Raw genomic sequence first — 21,966 nt, 5'->3', positions numbered from 1 at the left:
GAGAGAGAGAGTGTGTGTGAGAGAGAGAGTGTGTGTGTAGTGTGTGTGTGAGAGAGAGAGTGTGTGTGAGAGCTCGGTGTGTGTGTAGTGTGTGTGTGAGAGAGAGAGAATGTGTGTGAGAGCTCGGTGTGTGTGTAGTGTGTGTGAGAGAGAGAGTGTGTGTGAGAGCTCGGTGTGTGTGTAGTGTGTGTGAGAGAGAGAGTGTGTGTGAGAGCTCGGTGTGTGTGTAGTGTGTGTGTGAGAGAGAGAGTGTGTGTGAGAGCTCGGTGTGTGTGTGTAGTGTGTGTGTGAGAGAGAGAGAGTGTGTGTGAGAGCTCGGTGTGTGTGTAGTGTGTGTGTGAGAGCTCGGTGTGTGTAGTGTGTGTGTGTGAGAGAGAGAGAGTGTGTGTGAGAGAGAGAGTGTGTGTGAGAGCTCGGTGTGTGTGTAGTGTGTGTGTGAGAGCTTGGTGTGTGTGTAGTGTGTGTGAGAGCTCGGTGTGTGTAGTGTGCGTGTGAGAGAGAGAGAGTGTGTGTGAGAGCTCGGTGTGTGTAGTGTGTGTGTGTGAGAGAGAGAGAGAGAGTGAGTGTGTGTGAGAGCTCGGTGTGTGTGTAGTGTGTGTGTGTGAGAGAGAGAGCGTGTGTGTGAGAGCTCGGTGTGTGTGTAGTGTGTGTGTGAGAGAGAGAGAGAGAGTGTGTGAGAGCTCGGTGTGTGTGTGTAGTGTGTGTGTGAGAGAGAGAGAGAGAGAGAGAGAGAGAGAGTGTGTGTGAGAGCTCGGTGTGTGTTTGTAGTGTGTGTGTGAGAGAGAGAGCGTGTGTGTGAGAGCTCGGTGTGTGTGTAGTGTGTGTGTGAGAGAGAGAGTGTGTGTGTGAGAGCTCGGTGTGTGTGTAGTGTGTGTGTGAGAGAGAGTGTGTGAGAGCTCGGTGTGTGTGTAGTGTGTGTGTGTGAGAGCTCGGTGTGTGTGTAGTGTGTGTGTGAGAGAGAGAGAGAGAGTGTGTGTGAGAGCTCGGTGTGTGTGTAGTGTGTGAGAGAGAGAGAGAGAGAGTGTGTGAGAGCTCGGTGTGTGTGTAGTGTGTGTGTGTGAGAGCTCGGTGTGTGTGTAGTGTGTGTGTGTGAGAGCTCGGTGTGTGTGTAGTGTGTGTGTGTGAGAGCTCGGTGTGTGTGTAGTGTGTGTGTGTGTTGCAGCATCTCTCTCCTTGTCTAGAGAACAATTGTCTGTCTGGAGTCCCGCACTGCAGCTCCTCAGCCCCTCCCTCTCCTCTTTACCCCCTCTCCTCTTTACCCCCTCTCCTCTTCTCATCCCTTCCTCCTCTCATCCCTCACTCCTCCCCCTCTCCTCCTCTCATCCCTCCCTTCTCATCCCTCACTCCTCCCCCTCTCCTCCTCTCATCCCTCCCTTCTCATCCCTCACTCCTCCCCCTCTCCTCCTCTCATCCCTCCCTTCTCATCCCTCACTCCTCCCCCTCTCCTCCTCTCATCCCTCCCTTCTCATCCCTCACTCCTCCCCCTCTCCTCCTCTCATCCCTCCCTTCTCATCCCTCACTCCTCCCCCTCTCCTCCTCATCCTTCCCTCCTCTGTTCCTGGGAAAATTACGGGGAAAGGCCGGGTCATTTACATAATTGCTATGTGTGTGTGTTTCACTTGTGTCATCTGCTCAAACACACACACACACACACACACACACACACACACACACTCTCTCTCTCTCACACACTCTCTCACTCTCACACACACTCTCTCTCTCTCACACACACTCTCACTCTCACACACACACTCTATCTCACACACACACACACACACACACACACACACACACACACACACACACACACACACACACACACACACACACACACACACACATATATACACTCACTCACACATGGCTATACCATACATACTGCTCATATTCACCTGTCAGCCAGTGTTCCTGATCGGGCTCAGCAGCTCAACTCTCTCTCTCTCTCTCTGGTCACTTCTACAAACCCTGTGTGTGTGTGTGTGTGTGTGTGTGTGTGTGTGTGTGTGTGTGTGTGTGGGGTTCTAAGAGCGAAATAGAAAAGGACCGGATCAGAGAGGGAATTTCAGACAAAGAGACAGAAAGATCATGAAGGTGACTGTAGGGCTGACGAGTGTGTGAGATGGAGGGATGGTGATTGATTTGCGACACTTTCTGCTGCACTTTCTGCTGCACTTGAGCTGACAATGTCGACATGCATCACATCACATTCACTCTTTCTCTTCCTCTCTCCCGCTCGCTCCCTCTCTCCCTTTCTCTCTTTCTCTCCCTCTCTCTTTCTCTCCGTCTCTCCCTCTCTCTGGTCTGGTCAGGATATCCTGTGGTCTGAGTGCCCTCTTATCCTCTCTGGCATGGACAAAAACAGGAAGTGTGTGTGTGCCTGCCTATGCCAGTGTTTTGTCCATGCTCCGAGGCTGGAGGTGACCTCATATCCTTTAACCTACCTCACTTCGTTGGGGTTGAGTGATGTGTGTATGCTTTCTGCTCTAGTCCTTGCAGGTTACAGTGTTTTCTGGTATTTCTGGTTCTCTCTGGTTCTAGACCAGTCCTGTCACCTGGTACTGGTCTCCCAGGTCTAACTCAGGGCCTGATCCTAATGTAGCGATAATCAGCTGACTCGGTCCTGGTCTGGTGCTGACAAGACACGGTCCTGATCTGGTGCTGACAAGACTCGGTCCTGGTCTGGTGCTGACAAGACACGATCCTGGTCTGGTGCTGTACTGACAAGACACTGTCCTGGTCTGGTGCTGTACTGACAAGACACGGTCCTGGTCTGGTGCCGACAAGACACGGTCCTGGTCTGGTGCTGTACTGACAAGACACGGTCCTGGTCTGGTGCTGTACTGACAAGACACGGTCCTGGTCTGGTGCCGACAAGACACGGTCCTGGTCTGGTGCTGTACTGACAAGACACGGTCCTGGTCTGGTGCTGTACTGACAAGACACGGTCCTGGTCTGGTGCTGACAAGACACGGTCCTGGTCTGGTGCCGACAAGACACGGTCCTGGTCTGGTGCTGACAAGACACGGTCCTGGTCTGGTGCTGTACTGACAAGACACTGTCCTGGTCTGGTGCTGTACTGACAAGACACTGTCCTGGTCTGGTGCTGTACTGACCAGACTCTGTCCTGGTCTGGTGCTGTACTGACAAGACACGGTCCTGGTCTGGTGCTGTACTGACAAGACACGGTCCTGGTCTGGTGCCGACAAGACACGGTCTTGGTCTGGTGCTGACAAGACACGGTCCTGGTCTGGTGCTGACAAGACACGGTCCTGGTCTGGTGCCGACAAGACACGGTCCTGGTGCTGTACTGACCAGACACTGTCCTGGCCTGGTGCTGTACTGACAAGACACTGTCCTGGTCTGGTGCTGACAAGACTCTGTCCTGGTCTGGTGCTGTACTGACCAGAGACTGTCCTGGTCTGGTGCTGTACTGACAAGACACTGTCCTGTCCTGGTGCTGTACTGACAAGACACTGGTCTGGTGCTGTACTGACAAGACACTGGTCTGGTGTTGTACTGACAAGACACTGGTCTGGTGCTGACAAGACTCTGTCCTGGTCTGGTGCTGTACTGACAAGACACTGTCCTGGTCTGGTGCTGTACTGACAAGACACTGTCCTGTCCTGGTGCTGTACTGACAAGACTCTGTCCTTGTCTGGTGCTGTACTGACAAGACACTGTCCTGGTCTGGTGCTGACAAGACACTGTCCTGGTCTGGTGCTGTACTGACAAGACACTGTCCTGGTCTGGTGCTGTACTGACAAGACTCTGTCCTGGTCTGGTGCTGACAAGACACTGTCCTGGTCTGGTGCTGTACTGACAAGACTCTGTCCTGGTCTGGTGCTGACAAGACTCTGTCCTGGTCTGGTGCTGACAAGACTCTGTCCTGGTCTATTGCTGACAAGACTCTGTCCTGGCCTGGTGCTGTACTGACAAGACACTGTCCTGGTCTGGTGCTGTACTGACAAGACACGGTCCTGATCTGGTGCTGACAAGACACGGTCCTGGTCTGGTGCTGACAAGACACGGTCCTGGTCTGGTGCTGTACTGACAAGACACGGTCCTGGTCTGGTGCTGACAAGACACGGTCCTGGTCTGGTGCTGACAAGACACGGTCCTGGTCTGGTGCTGTACTGACAAGACACTGTCCTTGTCTGGTGCTGTACTGACAAGACACTGTCCTGGTCTGGTGCTGACAAGACACTGTGCTGGTCTGGTGCTGTACTGACAAGACACTGTCCTGGTCTGGTGCTGACAAGACTCTGTCCTGGTCTGGTGCTGACAAGACACTGTCCTGGTCTGGTGCTGTACTGACAAGACACTGTCCTGGTCTGGTGCTGTACTGACAAGACTCTGTCCTGGTCTGGTGCTGACAAGACACTGTCCTGGTCTGGTGCTGTACTGACAAGACTCTGTCCTGGTCTGGTGCTGACAAGACTCTGTCCTGGTCTGGTGCTGACAAGACACGGTCCTGGTCTGGTGCTGACAAGACACGGTCCTGGTCTGGTGCTGTACTGACAAGACACGGTCCTGGTCTGGTGCTGACAAGACACGGTCCTGGTCTGGTGCTGTACTGACAAGACCGAACCAAAGAGAAGCGAGACAGGACCACATTTGTGGGGTTGGAGGCTGAGGATAAACTAAGCCTGTGTGTTTATGTGAGTTATTTTGAGCCTCTACTTTGAGGAAGAGGAGGAAGGGTGGAGGAAGGTAAATAGAAGATGTAAGGCCAGCTGATCACTGTATCCATTGAGAGGAGTTGAATGCCTCTTTCTCTCTGATGCAGACACACACACCCTAACCCCCCCCCCCGTGTGTGTGTGTGTTGTTTTTCTATTACAGCTGTGATGATGTTATTTCACATATCTGAGCCAAAGTGTTTCCCATGGTAGGGCTTTAGAGGGGGGTCAGTAGGCTGTAGTCTCCCCCATGGTGGAACTTTCTCCCCAGGCCTGCCCTCCCCTAACACCACGGGCAGTACTGGAGGTATGAAACAATCACATGAGGATAGTTGATCCATGTGTGTGTCCTCATTGGCCATCTGTGAGATTGAGAGAAAGAGGGACATGAGAGAGAGGGACAAGCGAGAGAGGGACAAGCGAGAGAGGGACAAGCGAGAGAGGGACAAGCGAGAGGGGGACAAGCGAGAGAGGGACAAGCGAGAGAGGGACAAGCGAGAGAGGGACAAGAGAGAGGGGGACACAAGAGAGAGGGGGACAAGCGAGAGAGGGACAAGCGAGAGAGGGACAAGCGAGAGAGGGACAAGAGAGAGAGGGACAAGAGAGAGAGGGACAAGCGAGAGAGGGACAAGCGAGAGAGGGGGACAAGCGAGAGAGGGACAAGCGAGAGAGGGACAAGCGAGAGAGGGACAAGAGAGAGAGGGACAAGCGAGAGAGGGACAAGCGAGAGAGGGACAAGCGAGAGGGGGACAAGCGAGAGAGGGACAAGCGAGAGAGGGACAAGCGAGAGAGGGACAAGCGAGAGAGGGACAAGCGAGAGGGGGACAAGCGAGAGAGGGACAAGCGAGAGAGGGACAAGCGAGAGAGGGACAAGAGAGAGGGGGACACAAGAGAGAGGGGGACAAGCGAGAGAGGGACAAGCGAGAGAGGGACAAGCGAGAGAGGGACAAGAGAGAGAGGGACAAGAGAGAGAGGGACAAGCGAGAGAGGGACAAGCGAGAGAGGGGGACAAGCGAGAGAGGGACAAGCGAGAGAGTGACAAGAGAGAGAGGGACAAGAGAGAGAGGGACAAGCGAGAGAGGGACAAGCGAGAGAGTGACAAGAGAGAGGGGGAAAAGAGAGAGGGGGAAAAGAGAGAGGGGGACAAGAAAGAGAGGGACAAGAGAGAGGGGGACAAGAGAGAGGGGGACACAAGAGAGAGGGGGACAAGCGAGAGAGGGACAAGCGAGAGAGGGACAAGAGAGAGAGGGACAAGCGAGAGAGGGACAAGATAGAGAGGGACAAGAGAGAGGGGGACAAGAGAGAGAGGGACAAGCGAGAGAGGGACAAGCGAGAGAGTGACAAGAGAGAGGGGGAAAAGAGAGAGGGGGAAAAGAGAGAGGGGGAAAAGAGAGAGGGGGAAAAGAGAGAGGGGGAAAAGAGAGAGAGGGACAAGAGAGAGAGGGACAAGCGAGAGAGGGACAAGAGAGAGAGGGACAAGCGAGAGAGGGACAAGATAGAGAGGGACAAGAGAGAGGGGGACAAGAGAGAGAGGGACAAGCGAGAGAGGGACAAGCGAGAGAGTGACAAGAGAGAGGGGGAAAAGAGAGAGGGGGAAAAGAGAGAGGGGGAAAAGAGAGAGGGGGAAAAGAGAGAGAGGGACAAGAGAGAGAGGGACAAGCGAGAGAGGGACAAGAGAGAGGGGGTCAAGAGAGAGGGGGACAAGCGAGAGAGGGACAAGCCAGAGAGGGACAAGAGAGAGAGAAAGGGACAAAAGAGAGAGAAAGGGACAAGAGAGAGAGACAAGAGAGAGAGAGAGGGACAAGAGAGGGACAAGCGAGAGAGAGAGGGACAAGCGAGAGGGACAAGAGAGAGAGAGAGGGACAAGAGAGAGACAAGAGAGAGAGAGAGGGACAAGAGAGGGACAAGCGAGAGAGAGAGGGACAAGCGAGAGGGACAAGAGAGAGAGAGAGGGACAAGAGAGGGACAAGCGAGAGAGAGAGGGACAAGCAAGAGAGAGAGGGACAAGAGAGAGAGAGAGAGGGATGAGAGCGAGAGAGGGACGAGAGCGAGAAAGGGACAAGAGAGCAAGGGGGACAAGAGAGAGAGAGGGACGAGAGAGAGAGAGTGACAAGCGAGAGAGGGACAAGAGAGAGAGAGAGATGGACATGAGAGATAGAGGGACATGAGAGAGAGAGAGAGAGAGAGAGAGAGAGGGGCATGAGAGAGGGGCATATGAGAGAGAGAGAGAGAGAGAGAGAGGGACATGAGAGATAGAGGGACATGAGAGATAGAGAGAGAGAGAGAGAGAGAGAGGGGCATGAGAGATAGAGGGACATGAGAGATAGAGAGGGGCATGAGAGAGGGGCATATGAGAGAGAGCGAGAGAGAGAGAGAGAGAGAGAGAGGGACATGAGAGATAGAGGGACATGAGAGATAGAGAGAGAGAGAGAGAGAGAGAGAGAGAGAGGGGCATATGAGAGAGCCCTAAATCGACAGTACACTATGGCTAAATATTTGACCATGGTTACTGATCAAAACCTTAGAAAAACCTTGACAAAGTACAGGCTCAGTGAGCACAGCCTTTCCATTGAGAAGGGTAGACACAGGAAAACCTGGCTCCCTGTAGAGGAAAGGCTGTGCAACCACTGCACCACAGCAGAACCTGAGACGGAGCTGCATTTCCTGACAAAATGTAAAAAATATAAACAATTAGAGTGTCATTTTCCCAAATTTGAAACCCTTATTCAAGGTTTTAAAGACCTCTCTGATGAGGATAGGCTACCCGTCCTGTTGGGGGAGGACGCAGAGAGCTGTGGGTTGGCAGCGCACTACATTGCTGCCTGCCATAAGATGAGGGACAGTGTCTGACAGACCAATCAACCTGCACATGTCCTCTACTGTATGCTTATTGTTATTGTTCAATGTATGGTTATTGTTGTTACTGTTATCCCGTTCACAATTATGATACTCTTTTTTTTTTTATGTATATATTGTAAATATCCAAAGGAAGCTTTGGCAATATGTACATTGTTACATCATGCCAATAAAGCAAATTGAATTGAGTGAGTGAGTGAGAGAGAGAGCTGTAGAGAGAGCTATAGAGAGAGAGAGCTATATAGAGAGAGAGCTATAGAGAGAGAGAGCTATAGAGAGAGAGAGCTGTAGAGAGAGAGAGCTGTAGAGAGAGAGAGAGCTGTAGAGAGAGCTGTAGAGAGAGAGAGAGAGAGAGCTGTAGAGAGAGAGCTGTAGAGAGAGAGAGCTGTAGAGAGAGAGAGCTGTAGAGAGAGAGAGAGAGCTGTAGAGAGAGAGCTGTAGAGAGAGAGAGCTGTAGAGAGAGAGAGAGCTGTAGAGAGAGCTCAAGCTGTAGAGAGAGAGAGAGACAGAGAGAGAGCTGTAGAGAGAGAGAGAGAGCTGTAGAGAGAGCTCAAGCTGTAGAGAGAGCTCAAGCTGTAGAGAGAGAGAGAGAGAGAGAGACAGAGAGAGAGAGAGCTGTAGAGAGAGAGAGAGCTGTAGAGAGAGAGAGCTGTAGAGAGAGAGAGCTGTAGAGAGAGAGAGCTGTAGAGAGAGCTCAAGCTGTAGAGAGAGAGAGAGAGACAGAGAGAGAGCTCAAGCTGTAGAGACAGAGAGAGACAGAGAGAGAGAGAGTTGTAGAGAGAGAGCTGTAGACAGAGAGAGCTGTAGACAGAGAGAGCAGTAGAGAGAGAGAGCTGTAGAGAGAGAGAGCTGTAGAGAGAGAGAGCTGTAGACAGAGAGAGCTGTAGAGAGAGCTCAAGCTGTAGAGAGACAGAGAGAGACAGAGAGAGAGCTCAAGCTGTAGAGACAGAGAGAGAGAGACATTCTTTGAAGCTTTTGAAGATTACTGTTCATTGTTTATTTCACTTTTGTTTATTATCTACAGTACTGCACTTGCTTTGGCAATGTAAACATATGTTTCCCATGCCAATAAAGCCCATTGAATTAAAATTAATTGAATTGAGAGAGAGAGAGACATATGAGAGAGGGACATATGAGAGAGAGAGGGACATATGAGAGAGGGACATATGAGAGAGAAAGAGAGGGACATATGGGAGAGAGAGGGACATATGAGAGAGAGAGGGACATATGAGAGAGAGAGGGACATATGAGAGAGGGACATATGAGAGAGAAAGAGAGGGACATATGGGAGAGAGAGGGACATATGGGAGAGAGAGGGACATATGAGAGAGGGACATATGAGAGAGAAAGAGAGGGACATATGGGAGAGAGAGGGACATATGGGAGAGAGAGGGACATATGGGAGAGAGAGGGACATATGGGAGAGGGACATATGAGAGAGAGAGGGACATATGAGAGAGGGACATATGAGAGAGAGAGGGACATATGGGAGAGAGAGGGACATATGAAAGAGGGACATATGAGAGAGGGACATATGAGAGAGAGAGGGAGAGAGAGGGACATATGAGAGAGGAACATATGAGAGAGAGAGGGACATATGAGAGAGGGACATATGAGAGAGAGAGAGAGAGAGAGAGGTACATATGAGAGAGAGAGAGAGAGAGAGAGGTACATATGAGAGAGGGACATATGAGAGAGAGGGACATATGAGAGAGAGGGACATGAGAGAATGAGAGGGGCATGAGAGGGTGGGACATGAGAGGGAGGGACATGAGAGAGAGAGAGAGAGACACGACAGGAGAGAGAGAGAGAGAAAGGAGGACATGAGCGAATGAGAGGGGCATGAGAGGGAGGGACATGAGAGAGACACGACAGGAGAGAGAGAGAGAGAGGGACATGAGAGAGAGAGAAAGGAGGACATGAGAGAGGGTGGGACACATCATCAATGGGCCCTGAAGCTCTATTTGTCCTGATTGGAACCAGCTTGTTGTTGCTGCTGTTTTATTAATGATTGTTATCTGTTGAGGCTAGGAGAACACTCTCTACCACACTGACAGTATACAGGAGAACACTCTCTACCACACTGACAGTATACAGGAGAACACTCTCTCTCTAACACACTGACAGTATACAGGAGAACACTCTCTCTCTACCACACTGACAGTATACAGGAGAACACTCTCTACCACACTGACAGTATACAGGAGAACACTCTCTACCACACTGACAGTATACAGGAGAACACTCTCTACCACACTGACAGTATACAGGAGAACACTCTCTACCACACTGACAGTATACAGGAGAACACTCTCTACCACACTGACAGTATACAGGAGAACACTCTCTCTCTACCACACTGACAGTATACAGGAGAACACTCTCTACCACACTGACAGTATACAGGAGAACACTCTCTACCACACTGACAGTATACAGGAGAACACTCTCTACCACACTGACAGTATACAGGAGAACACTCTCTACCACACTGACAGTATACAGGAGAACACTCTCTACCACACTGACAGTATACAGGAGAACACTCTCTACCACACTGACAGTATACAGGATAACACTCTCTACCACACTGACAGTATACAGGAGAACACTCTCTACCACACTGACAGTATACAGGATAACACTCTCTACCACACTGACAGTATACAGGATAACACTCTCTACCACACTGACAGTATACAGGTGAACACTCTCTCTCTACCACACTGACAGTATACAGGAGAACACTCTCTAACACACTGACAGTATACAGGAGAACACTCTCTACCACACTGACAGTATACAGGAGAACACTCTCTACCACACTGACAGTATACAGGAGAACACTCTCTAACACACTGACAGTATACAGGAGAACACTCTCTAACACACTGACAGTATACAGGAGAACACTCTCTAACACACTGACAGTATACAGGAGAACACTCTCTACCACACTGACAGTATACAGGAGAACACTCTCTAACACACTGACAGTATACAGGAGAACACTCTCTCTCTACCACACTGACAGTATACAGGAGAACACTCTCTACCACACTGACAGTATACAGGATAACACTCTCTACCACACTGACAGTATACAGGATAACACTCTCTACCACACTGACAGTATACAGGAGAACACTCTCTACCACACTGACAGTATACAGGATAACACTCTCTAACACACTGACAGTATACAGGATAACACTCTCTCTCTACCACACTGACAGTATACAGGAGAACACTCTCTACCACACTGACAGTATACAGGAGAACACTCTCTACCACACTGACAGTATACAGGAGAACACTCTCTACCACACTGACAGTATACAGGAGAACACTCTCTAACACACTGACAGTATACAGGATAACACTCTCTCTCTACCACACTGACAGTATACAGGAGAACACTCTCTACCACACTGACAGTATACAGGATAACACTCTCTACCACACTGACAGTATACAGGATAACACTCTCTACCACACTGACAGTATACAGGATAACACTCTCTACCACACTGACAGTATACAGGATAACACTCTCTCTCTACCACACTGACAGTATACAGGAGAACACTCTCTACCACACTGACAGTATACAGGATAACACTCTCTACCACACTGACAGTATACAGGAGAACACTCTCTACCACACTGACAGTATACAGGAGAACACTCTCTACCACACTGACAGTATACAGGAGAACACTCTCTCTCTACCACACTGACAGTATACAGGAGAACACTCTCTACCACACTGACAGTATACAGGAGAACACTCTCTACCACACTGACAGTATACAGGAGAACACTCTCTACCACACTGACAGTATACAGGAGAACACTCTCTCTACCACACTGACAGTATTCAGGAGAACACTCTCTACCACACTGACAGTATACAGGAGAACACTCTCTCTCTACCACACTGACAGTATACAGGATAACACTCTCTACCACACTGACAGTATACAGGAGAACACTCTCTACCACACTGACAGTATACAGGATAACACTCTCTACCACACTGACAGTATACAGGAGAACACTCTCTACCACACTGACAGTATACAGGATAACACTCTCTAACACACTGACAGTATACAGGATAACACTCTCTAACACACTGACAGTATACAGGAGAACACTCTCTAACACACTGACAGTATACAGGATAACACTCTCTACCACACTGACAGTATACAGGAGAACACTCTCTACCACACTGACAGTATACAGGATAACACTCTCTACCACACTGACAGTATACAGGAGAACACTCTCTAACACACTGACAGTATACAGGATAACACTCTCTCTCTACCACACTGACAGTATACAGGAGAACACTCTCTACCACACTGACAGTATACAGGAGAACACTCTCTAACACACTGACAGTATACAGGATAACACTCTCTACCACACTGACAGTATACAGGAGAACACTCTCTACCACACTGACAGTATACAGGAGAACACTCTCTAACACACTGACAGTATACAGGATAACACTCTCTACCACACTGACAGTATACAGGAGAACACTCTCTACCACACTGACAGTATACAGGATAACACTCTCTCTCTACCACACTGACAGTATACAGGAGAACACTCTCTAACACACTGACAGTATACAGGATAACACTCTCTACCACACTGACAGTATACAGGAGAACACTCTCTACCACACTGACAGTATACAGGAGAACACTCTCTACCACACTGACAGTATACAGGAGAACACTCTCTCTCTACCACACTGACAGTATACAGGAGAACACTCTCTACCACACTGACAGTATACAGGAGAACACTCTCTACCACACTGACAGTATACAGGAGAACACTCTCTAACACACTGACAGTATACAGGAGAACACTCTCTACCACACTGACAGTATACAGGAGAACACTCTCTAACACACTGACAGTATACAGGAGAACACTCTCTACCACACTGACAGTATACAGGAGAACACTCTCTACCACACTGACAGTATACAGGATAACACTCTCTACCACACTGACAGTATACAGGAGAACACTCTCTACCACACTGACAGTATACAGGATAACACTCTCTACCACACTGACAGTATACAGGAGAACACTCTCTACCACACTGACAGTATACAGGAGAACACTCTCTACCACACTGACAGTATACAGGAGAACACTCTCTACCACACTGACAGTATACAGGAGAACACTCTCTCTCTACCACACTGACAGTATACAGGAGAACACTCTCTCTCTAACACACTGACAGTATACAGGAGAACACTCTCTACCACACTGACAGTATACAGGAGAACACTCTCTAACACACTGACAGTATACAGGATAACACTCTCTACCACACTGACAGTATACAGGAGAACACTCTCTAACACACTGACAGTATACAGGAGAACACTCTCTACCACACTGACAGTATACAGGAGAACACTCTCTAACACACTGACAGTATACAGGATAACACTCTCTACCACACTGACAGTATACAGGAGAACACTCTCTCTCTACCACACTGACAGTATACAGGAGAACACTCTCTACCACACTGACAGTATACAGGATAACACTCTCTCTCTACCACACTGACAGTATACAGGAGAACACTCTCTCTCTACCACACTGACAGTATACAGGAGAACACTCTCTACCACACTGACAGTATACAGGAGAACACTCTCTACCACACTGACAGTATACAGGAGAACACTCTCTAACACACTGACAGTATACAGGAGAACACTCTCTCTCTACCACACTGACAGTATACAGGAGAACACTCTCTACCACACTGACAGTATACAGGAGAACACTCTCTACCACACTGACAGTATACAGGAGAACACTCTCTACCACACTGACAGTATACAGGAGAACACTCTCTCTCTACCACACTGACAGTATACAGGAGAACACTCTCTACCACACTGACAGTATACAGGAGAACACTCTCTCTCTACCACACTGACAGTATACAGGAGAACACTCTCTCTCTACCACACTGACAGTATACAGGAGAACACTCTCTCTACCACACTGACAGTATACAGGAGAACACTCTCTCTCTACCACACTGACAGTATACAGGAGAACACTCTCTCTCTACCACACTGACAGTATACAGGATAACACTCTCTACCACACTGACAGTATACAGGAGAACACTCTCTACCACACTGACAGTATACAGGAGAACACTCTCTACCACACTGACAGTATACAGGAGAACACTCTCTACCACACTGACAGTATACAGGATAACACTCTCTACCACACTGACAGTATACAGGAGAACACTCTCTCTCTACCACACTGACAGTATACAGGAGAACACTCTCTCTCTACCACACTGACAGTATACAGGAGAACACTCTCTAACACACTGACAGTATACAGGATAACACTCTCTACCACACTGACAGTATACAGGAGAACACTCTCTACCACACTGACAGTATACAGGATAACACTCTCTAACACACTGACAGTATACAGGAGAACACTCTCTCTCTAACACACTGACAGTATACAGGATAACACTCTCTACCACACTGACAGTATACAGGAGAACACTCTCTAACACACTGACAGTATACAGGATAACACTCTCTACCACACTGACAGTATACAGGAGAACACTCTCTCTCTACCACACTGACAGTATACAGGATAACACTCTCTACCACACTGACAGTATACAGGAGAACACTCTCTACCACACTGACAGTATACAGGAGAACACTCTCTAACACACTGACAGTATACAGGAGAACACTCTCTCTCTACCACACTGACAGTATACAGGAGAACACTCTCTACCACACTGACAGTATACAGGATAACACTCTCTACCACACTGACAGTATACAGGAGAACACTCTCTAACACACTGACAGTATACAGGAGAACACTCTCTACCACACTGACAGTATACAGGAGAACACTCTCTACCACACTGACAGTATACAGGAGAACACTCTCTACCACACTGACAGTATACAGGAGAACACTCTCTACCACACTGACAGTATACAGGATAACACTCTCTCTCTACCACACTGACAGTATACAGGATAACACTCTCTACCACACTGACAGTATACAGGAGAACACTCTCTCTCTACCACACTGACAGTATACAGGAGAACACTCTCTAACACACTGACAGTATACAGGAGAACACTCTCTACCACACTGACAGTATACAGGAGAACACTCTCTCTCTACCACACTGACAGTATACAGGATAACACTCTCTACCACACTGACAGTATACAGGAGAACACTCTCTACCACACTGACAGTATACAGGAGAACACTCTCTCTCTACCACACTGACAGTATACAGGAGAACACTCTCTAACACACTGACAGTATACAGGATAACACTCTCTACCACACTGACAGTATACAGGAGAACACTCTCTACCACACTGACAGTATACAGGAGAACACTCTCTCTCTACCACACTGACAGTATACAGGATAACACTCTCTCTCTACCACACTGACAGTATACAGGAGAACACTCTCTACCACACTGACAGTATACAGGAGAACACTCTCTACCACACTGACAGTATACAGGAGAACACTCTCTACCACACTGACAGTATACAGGAGAACACTCTCTACCACACTGACAGTATACAGGAGAACACTCTCTACCACACTGACAGTATACAGGAGAACACTCTCTACCACACTGACAGTATAAATGAGAACACTCTCTACCACACTGACAGTATACAGGAGAACACTCTCTACCACACTGACAGTATACAGGAGAACACTCTCTACCACACTGACAGTATACAGGAGAACACTCTCTACCACACTGACAGTATACAGGAGAACACTCTCTACCACACTGACAGTATACAGGAGAACACTCTCTACCACACTGACAGTATACAGGAGAACACTCTCTACCACACTGACAGTATACAGGAGAACACCTCTCTACCACACTGACAGTATACAGGAGAACACTCTCTCTCTACCACACTGACAGTATACAGGAGAACACTCTCTACCACACTGACAGTATACAGGAGAACACTCTCTACCACACTGACAGTATACAGGAGAACACTCTCTACCACACTGACAGTATACAGGAGAACACTCTCTACCACACTGACAGTATACAGGAGAACACTCTCTACCACACTGACAGTATACAGGAGAACACTCTCTACCACACTGACAGTATACAGGAGAACACTCTCTACCACACTGACAGTATACAGGAGAACACTCTCTACCACACTGACAGTATACAGGAGAACACTCTCTACCACACTGACAGTATACAGGAGAACACTCTCTACCACACTGACAGTATACAGGAGAACACTCTCTACCACACTGACAGTATACAGGAGAACACTCTCTACCACACTGACAGTATACAGGAGAACACTCTCTACCACACTGACAGTATACAGGAGAACACTCTCTCTACCACACTGACAGTATACAGGAGAACACTCTCTCTCTACCACACTGACAGTATACAGGAGAACACTCTCTACCACACTGACAGTATACAGGAGAACACTCTCTACCACACTGACAGTATACAGGAGAACACTCTCTACCACACTGACAGTATACAGGAGAACACTCTCTACCACACTGACAGTATACAGGAGAACACTCTCTACCACACTGACAGTATACAGGAGAACACTCTCTACCACACTGACAGTATAAATGAGAACACTCTCTACCACACTGACAGTATACAGGAGAACACTCTCTACCACACTGACAGTATACAGGAGAACACTCTCTACCACACTGACAGTATACAGGAGAACACTCTCTACCACACTGACAGTATACAGGAGAACACTCTCTACCACACTGACAGTATACAGGAGAACACTCTCTACCACACTGACAGTATACAGGAGAACACTCTCTACCACACTGACAGTATACAGGAGAACACTCTCTCTCTACCACACTGACAGTATACAGGAGAACACTCTCTCTCTACCACACTGACAGTATACAGGAGAACACTCTCTCTCACCACACTGACAGTATACAGGAGAACACCTCTCTCTACCACACTGACAGTATACAGGAGAACACTCTCTCTACCACACTGACAGTATACAGGAGAACACTCTCTCTCTACCACACTGACAGTATACAGGAGAACACTCTCTACCACACTGACAGTATACAGGAGAACACTCTCTACCACACTGACAGTATACAGGAGAACACTCTACCACACTGACAGTATACAGGAGAACACTCTCTCTCTACCACACTGACAGTATACAGGAGAACACTCTCTCTCTACCACACTGACAGTATACAGGAGAACACTCTCTACCACACTGACAGTATACAGGAGAACACTCTCTACCACACTGACAGTATACAGGAGAACACTCTCTCTCTACCACACTGACAGTATACAGGAGAACACTCTCTCTCTACCACACTGACAGTATACAGGAGAACACTCTCTCTCTACCACACTGACAGTATACAGGAGAACACTCTCTCTCTACCACACTGACAGTATACAGGAGAACACTCTCTACCACACTGACAGTATACAGGAGAACACTCTCTACCACACTGACAGTATACAGGAGAACACTCTCTACCACACTGACAGTATACAGGAGAACACTCTCTACCACACTGACAGTATACAGGAGAACACTCTCTACCACACTGACAGTATACAGGAGAACACTCTCTCTCTACCACACTGACAGTATACAGGAGAACACTCTCTACCACACTGACAGTATACAGGAGAACACTCTCTACCACACTGACAGTATACAGGAGAACACTCTCTCTCTACCACACTGACAGTATACAGGAGAACACTCTCTCTCTACCACACTGACAGTATACAGGAGAACACTCTCTCTCTACCACACTGACAGTATACAGGAGAACACTCTCTCTCTACCACACTGACAGTATACAGGAGAACACTCTCTCTCTACCACACTGACAGTATACAGGAGAACACTCTCTCTACCACACTGACAGTATACAGGAGAACACTCTCTCTCTACCACACTGACAGTATACAGGAGAACACTCTCTACCACACTGACAGTATACAGGAGAACACTCTCTACCACACTGACAGTATACAGGAGAACACTCTACCACACTGACAGTATACAGGAGAACACTCTCTCTCTACCACACTGACAGTATACAGGAGAACACTCTCTCTCTACCACACTGACAGTATACAGGAGAACACTCTCTCTCTACCACACTGACAGTATACAGGAGAACACTCTCTACCACACTGACAGTATACAGGAGAACACTCTCTACCACACTGACAGTATACAGGAGAACACTCTCTCTCTACCACACTGACAGTATACAGGAGAACACTCTCTCTCTACCACACTGACAGTATACAGGAGAACACTCTCTCTCTACCACACTGACAGTATACAGGAGAACACTCTCTCTCTACCACACTGACAGTATACAGGAGAACACTCTCTACCACACTGACAGTATACAGGAGAACACTCTCTCTCTACCACACTGACAGTATACAGGAGAACACTCTCTCTCTACCACACTGACAGTATACAGGAGAACACTCTCTCTCTACCACACTGACAGTATACAGGAAAACACTCTCTCAGGGCCACAGTAATCTATATCACTGACACTATACAGCACCACAGTAACCTATATCGCTGACACTATACAGCACCACAGTAAACTAAATCACTGACATTATACAGCACCACAGTAACTTATATCACTGACACTATACAGCACCACAGTAATCTATATCACTGACACTACACAGCACCACAGTAACCTATATCACTGGCACTATACAGCACCACAGTAACCTATATCACTGACACTATACAGCACCACAGTAACCTATATCACTGACACTATACAGCACCACAGTAACCTATATCACTGACATTATACAGGGCCACAGTAAGCTACCTATATCACCGACACTATACAGCACCACAGTAACCTATATCACTGACACTATACAGCACCACAGTAACCTATATCACTGACATTATACAGCACCACAGTAACCTATATCACCGACACTATACAGCACCACAGTAACCTATATCACCGACACTATACAGCACCACAGTAACCTATATCACCGACACTATACAGCACCACAGTAACCTATATCACTGACACTATACAGCACCACAGTAACCTATATCCCCGACACTATACAGCACCACAGTAACCTATATCACCGACACTATACAGCACCACAGTAACCTATATCACTGACACTATACAGCACCACAGTAACCTATATCACTGACATTATACAGCACCACAGAAACCTATATCACCGACACTACACAGCACCACAGTAACCTATATCACTGACACTTCACAGGGCCACAGTAAGCTACGTATATCACCGATACTATACAGCACCACAGTAATCTATATCACAGTAGACTGACTCAACTCCTCAACCCAACACAATTACTGTGTCATGTCTCTGTTGTTGTTGATCTATACAGGCTCTGCAGAAGCTGGCCAGTCAGTACCTGAAGAGGGATTGGCCAGGCATCAAACCTGACGACCAACGCACAGACTACAGGTGAGTAGAAGACAGACCCTTGCTAACATCACACACTGTTCTTGGTTGGCTTGCGGTCTTCCTGTTGCGTAAACTGACTGTGTGTGTTGTGTGTAGGAATGTGTATGCTGTGTGGCGGTCCTATCTGGAGGGGACAGTACAGGTGACCCAGTCTCGCATCAACGTGTGTGACAACTACAAGAATGAGATCTCAGACCCTGCTAAAACTGTACGGCTATACAAGGAACAGCAACTCAAAAAGGTAGTGCTGTGTGTGTCTCATATCCTAGTATATCATCTGTGTCCCATATCCTAGTATATCATCTGTGTGTGTCCCATATCCTAGTATATCATCTGTGTGTGTCCCATATCCTAGTATATCATCTGTGTGTGTCCCATATCCTAGTCTATCATCTGTGTCCCATATCCTAGTATATCATCTGTGTGTGTCCCATATCCTAGTATATCATCTGTGTCCCATATCCTAGTATATCATCTGTGTCCCATATCCTAGTATATCATCTGTGTCCCATATCCTAGTATATCATCTGTGTGTGTCCCATAATCTAGTATATCATCTGTGTCCCATATCCTAGTATATCATCTGTGTGTGTCCCATATCCTAGTATATCATCTGTGTCCCATATCCTAGTATATCATCTGTGTCCCATATCCTAGTATATCATCTGTGTGTCCCCCATAATCTAGTATATCATCTGTGTCCCATATCCTAGTATATCATCTGTGTCCCATATCCTAGTATATCATCTGTGTCCCATATCCTAGTATATCATCTGTGTGTGTCCCATATCCTAGTATATCATCTGTGTGTGTCCCATATCCTAGTATATCATCTGTCTGTGTCCCATATCCTAGTATATCATCTGTGTCCCATATCCTAGTATATCATCTGTGTCCCATATCCTAGTATATCATCTGTGTGTGTCCCATATCCTAGTATATCATCTGTCTGTGTCCCATATCGTAGTATATCATCTGTCTGTGTCCCATATCCTAGTATATCATCTGTGTCCCATATCCTAGTATATCATCTGTCTGTGTCCCATATCCTAGTATATAATCTGTGTCCCATATCCTAGTATATCATCTGTGTCCCATATCCTAGTATATCATCTGTGTCCCATATCCTAGTATATCATCTGTGTCCCATATCCTAGTATATCATCTGTGTCCCATATCCTAGTATATCATCTGTGTCCCATATCCTAGTATATCATCTGTGTCCCATATCCTAGTATATCATCTGTCTGTGTCCCATATCCTAGTATATCATCTGTCTGTGTCCCATATCCTAGTATATAATCTGTGTCCCATATCCTAGTATATCATCTGTGTCCCATATCCTAGTATATCATCTGTGTCCCATATCCTAGTATATCATCTGTGTGTGTCCCATATCCTAGTATATCATCTGTGTCCCATATCCTAGTATATCATCTGTGTCCCATATCCTAGTATATCATCTGTGTCCCATATCCTAGTATATCATCTGTGTCCCATATCCTAGTATATCATCTGTGTGTGTCCCATAATCTAGTATATCATCTGTGTCCCATATCCTAGTATATCATCTGTGTGTCCCCCATAATCTAGTATATCATCTGTGTGTCCCCCATAATCTAGTATATCATCTGTGTCCCATATCCTAGTATATCATCTGTGTCCCATATCCTAGTATATCATCTGTGTCCCATATCCTAGTATATCATCTGTGTGTGTCCCATATCCTAGTATATCATCTGTCTGTGTCCCATATCCTAGTATATCATCTGTGTCCCATATCCTAGTATATCATCTGTGTCCCATATCCTAGTATATCATCTGTGTGTGTCCCATATCCTAGTATATCATCTGTGTGTGTCCCATATCCTAGTATATCATCTGTCTGTGTCCCATATCCTAGTATATCATCTGTCTGTGTCCCATATCCTAGTATATCATCTGTGTCCCATATCCTAGTATATCATCTGTGTGTGTCCCATATCCTAGTATATCATCTGTCTGTGTCCCATATCGTAATATATCATCTGTCTGTGTCCCATATCCTAGTATATCATCTGTCTGTGTCCCATATCCTAGTATATCATCTGTGTCCCATATCCTAGTATATCATCTGTGTCCCATATCCTAGTATATCATCTGTGTCCCATATCCTAGTATATCATCTGTGTCCCATATCCTAGTATATCATCTGTCTGTGTCCCATATCCTAGTATATCATCTGTGTCCCATATCCTAGTATATCATCTGTCTGTGTCCCATATCCTAGTATATAATCTGTGTCCCATAATCTAGTATATCATCTGTGTCCCATATCCGAGTATATCATCTGTGTCCTATATCCTAGTATATCATCTGTGTCCCATATCCTAGTATATCATCTGTGTCCCATATCCTAGTATATCATCTGTGTCCTATATCCTAGTATATCATCTGTCTGTGTCCCATATCCTAGTATATCATCTGTGTGTGTAGCCTCTGTGTGTAGACTATCGTGTGTGTGTAACCTGTGTCTCTCTGTGCTGTGTGTAGAGTATAGAACAGTTGAATCGTATCCAGGTGGAGCTGCAGGACTCTGTGAAGGACCTGGCCAAAGCCAAGAAGAAATACTACGACTCAGAACAGGTGGCTCAGGCCGTTCGAGAGAAGGCTGACATCGAGGCCAAGTAGGTGGACAGACCTACCTCTCAACCCTAACCAACCACTCAGACCTACCTCTCAACCCTAACCAACCACTCAGACCTACCTCTCAACCCTAACCCAACCACTCAGACC

General features: G+C 47.3%; 1 protein-coding gene across 2 annotated transcripts in view; it reads left to right on the top strand.

Annotated features, from left to right (window-relative positions):
- The window catches only part of fchsd2 (FCH and double SH3 domains 2), a 142,659-nt gene that overhangs the window by 58,367 nt on the left and 62,326 nt on the right, over positions 1–21,966 (top strand). For both annotated transcript variants that reach the window (XM_045724809.2, XM_045724810.2), the window contains exons 4-6: positions 19,112–19,191; positions 19,288–19,432; positions 21,724–21,857. In XM_045724809.2, the coding sequence (XP_045580765.1) occupies positions 19,112–19,191; positions 19,288–19,432; positions 21,724–21,857 (359 nt within the window). The remainder of the gene's footprint in view (positions 1–19,111; positions 19,192–19,287; positions 19,433–21,723; positions 21,858–21,966) is intronic.

The sequence above is a fragment of the Salmo salar genome, chromosome 09 (assembly GCF_965601325.2).
Source record: "Salmo salar chromosome 09, fSalSal1, whole genome shotgun sequence".
In the NCBI taxonomy this organism is placed as follows: Eukaryota; Metazoa; Chordata; class Actinopteri; order Salmoniformes; family Salmonidae; genus Salmo; species Salmo salar.
Note: the sequence above shows the minus strand (reverse complement) of the source record. Positions and strands in the feature narration are given on the sequence as shown.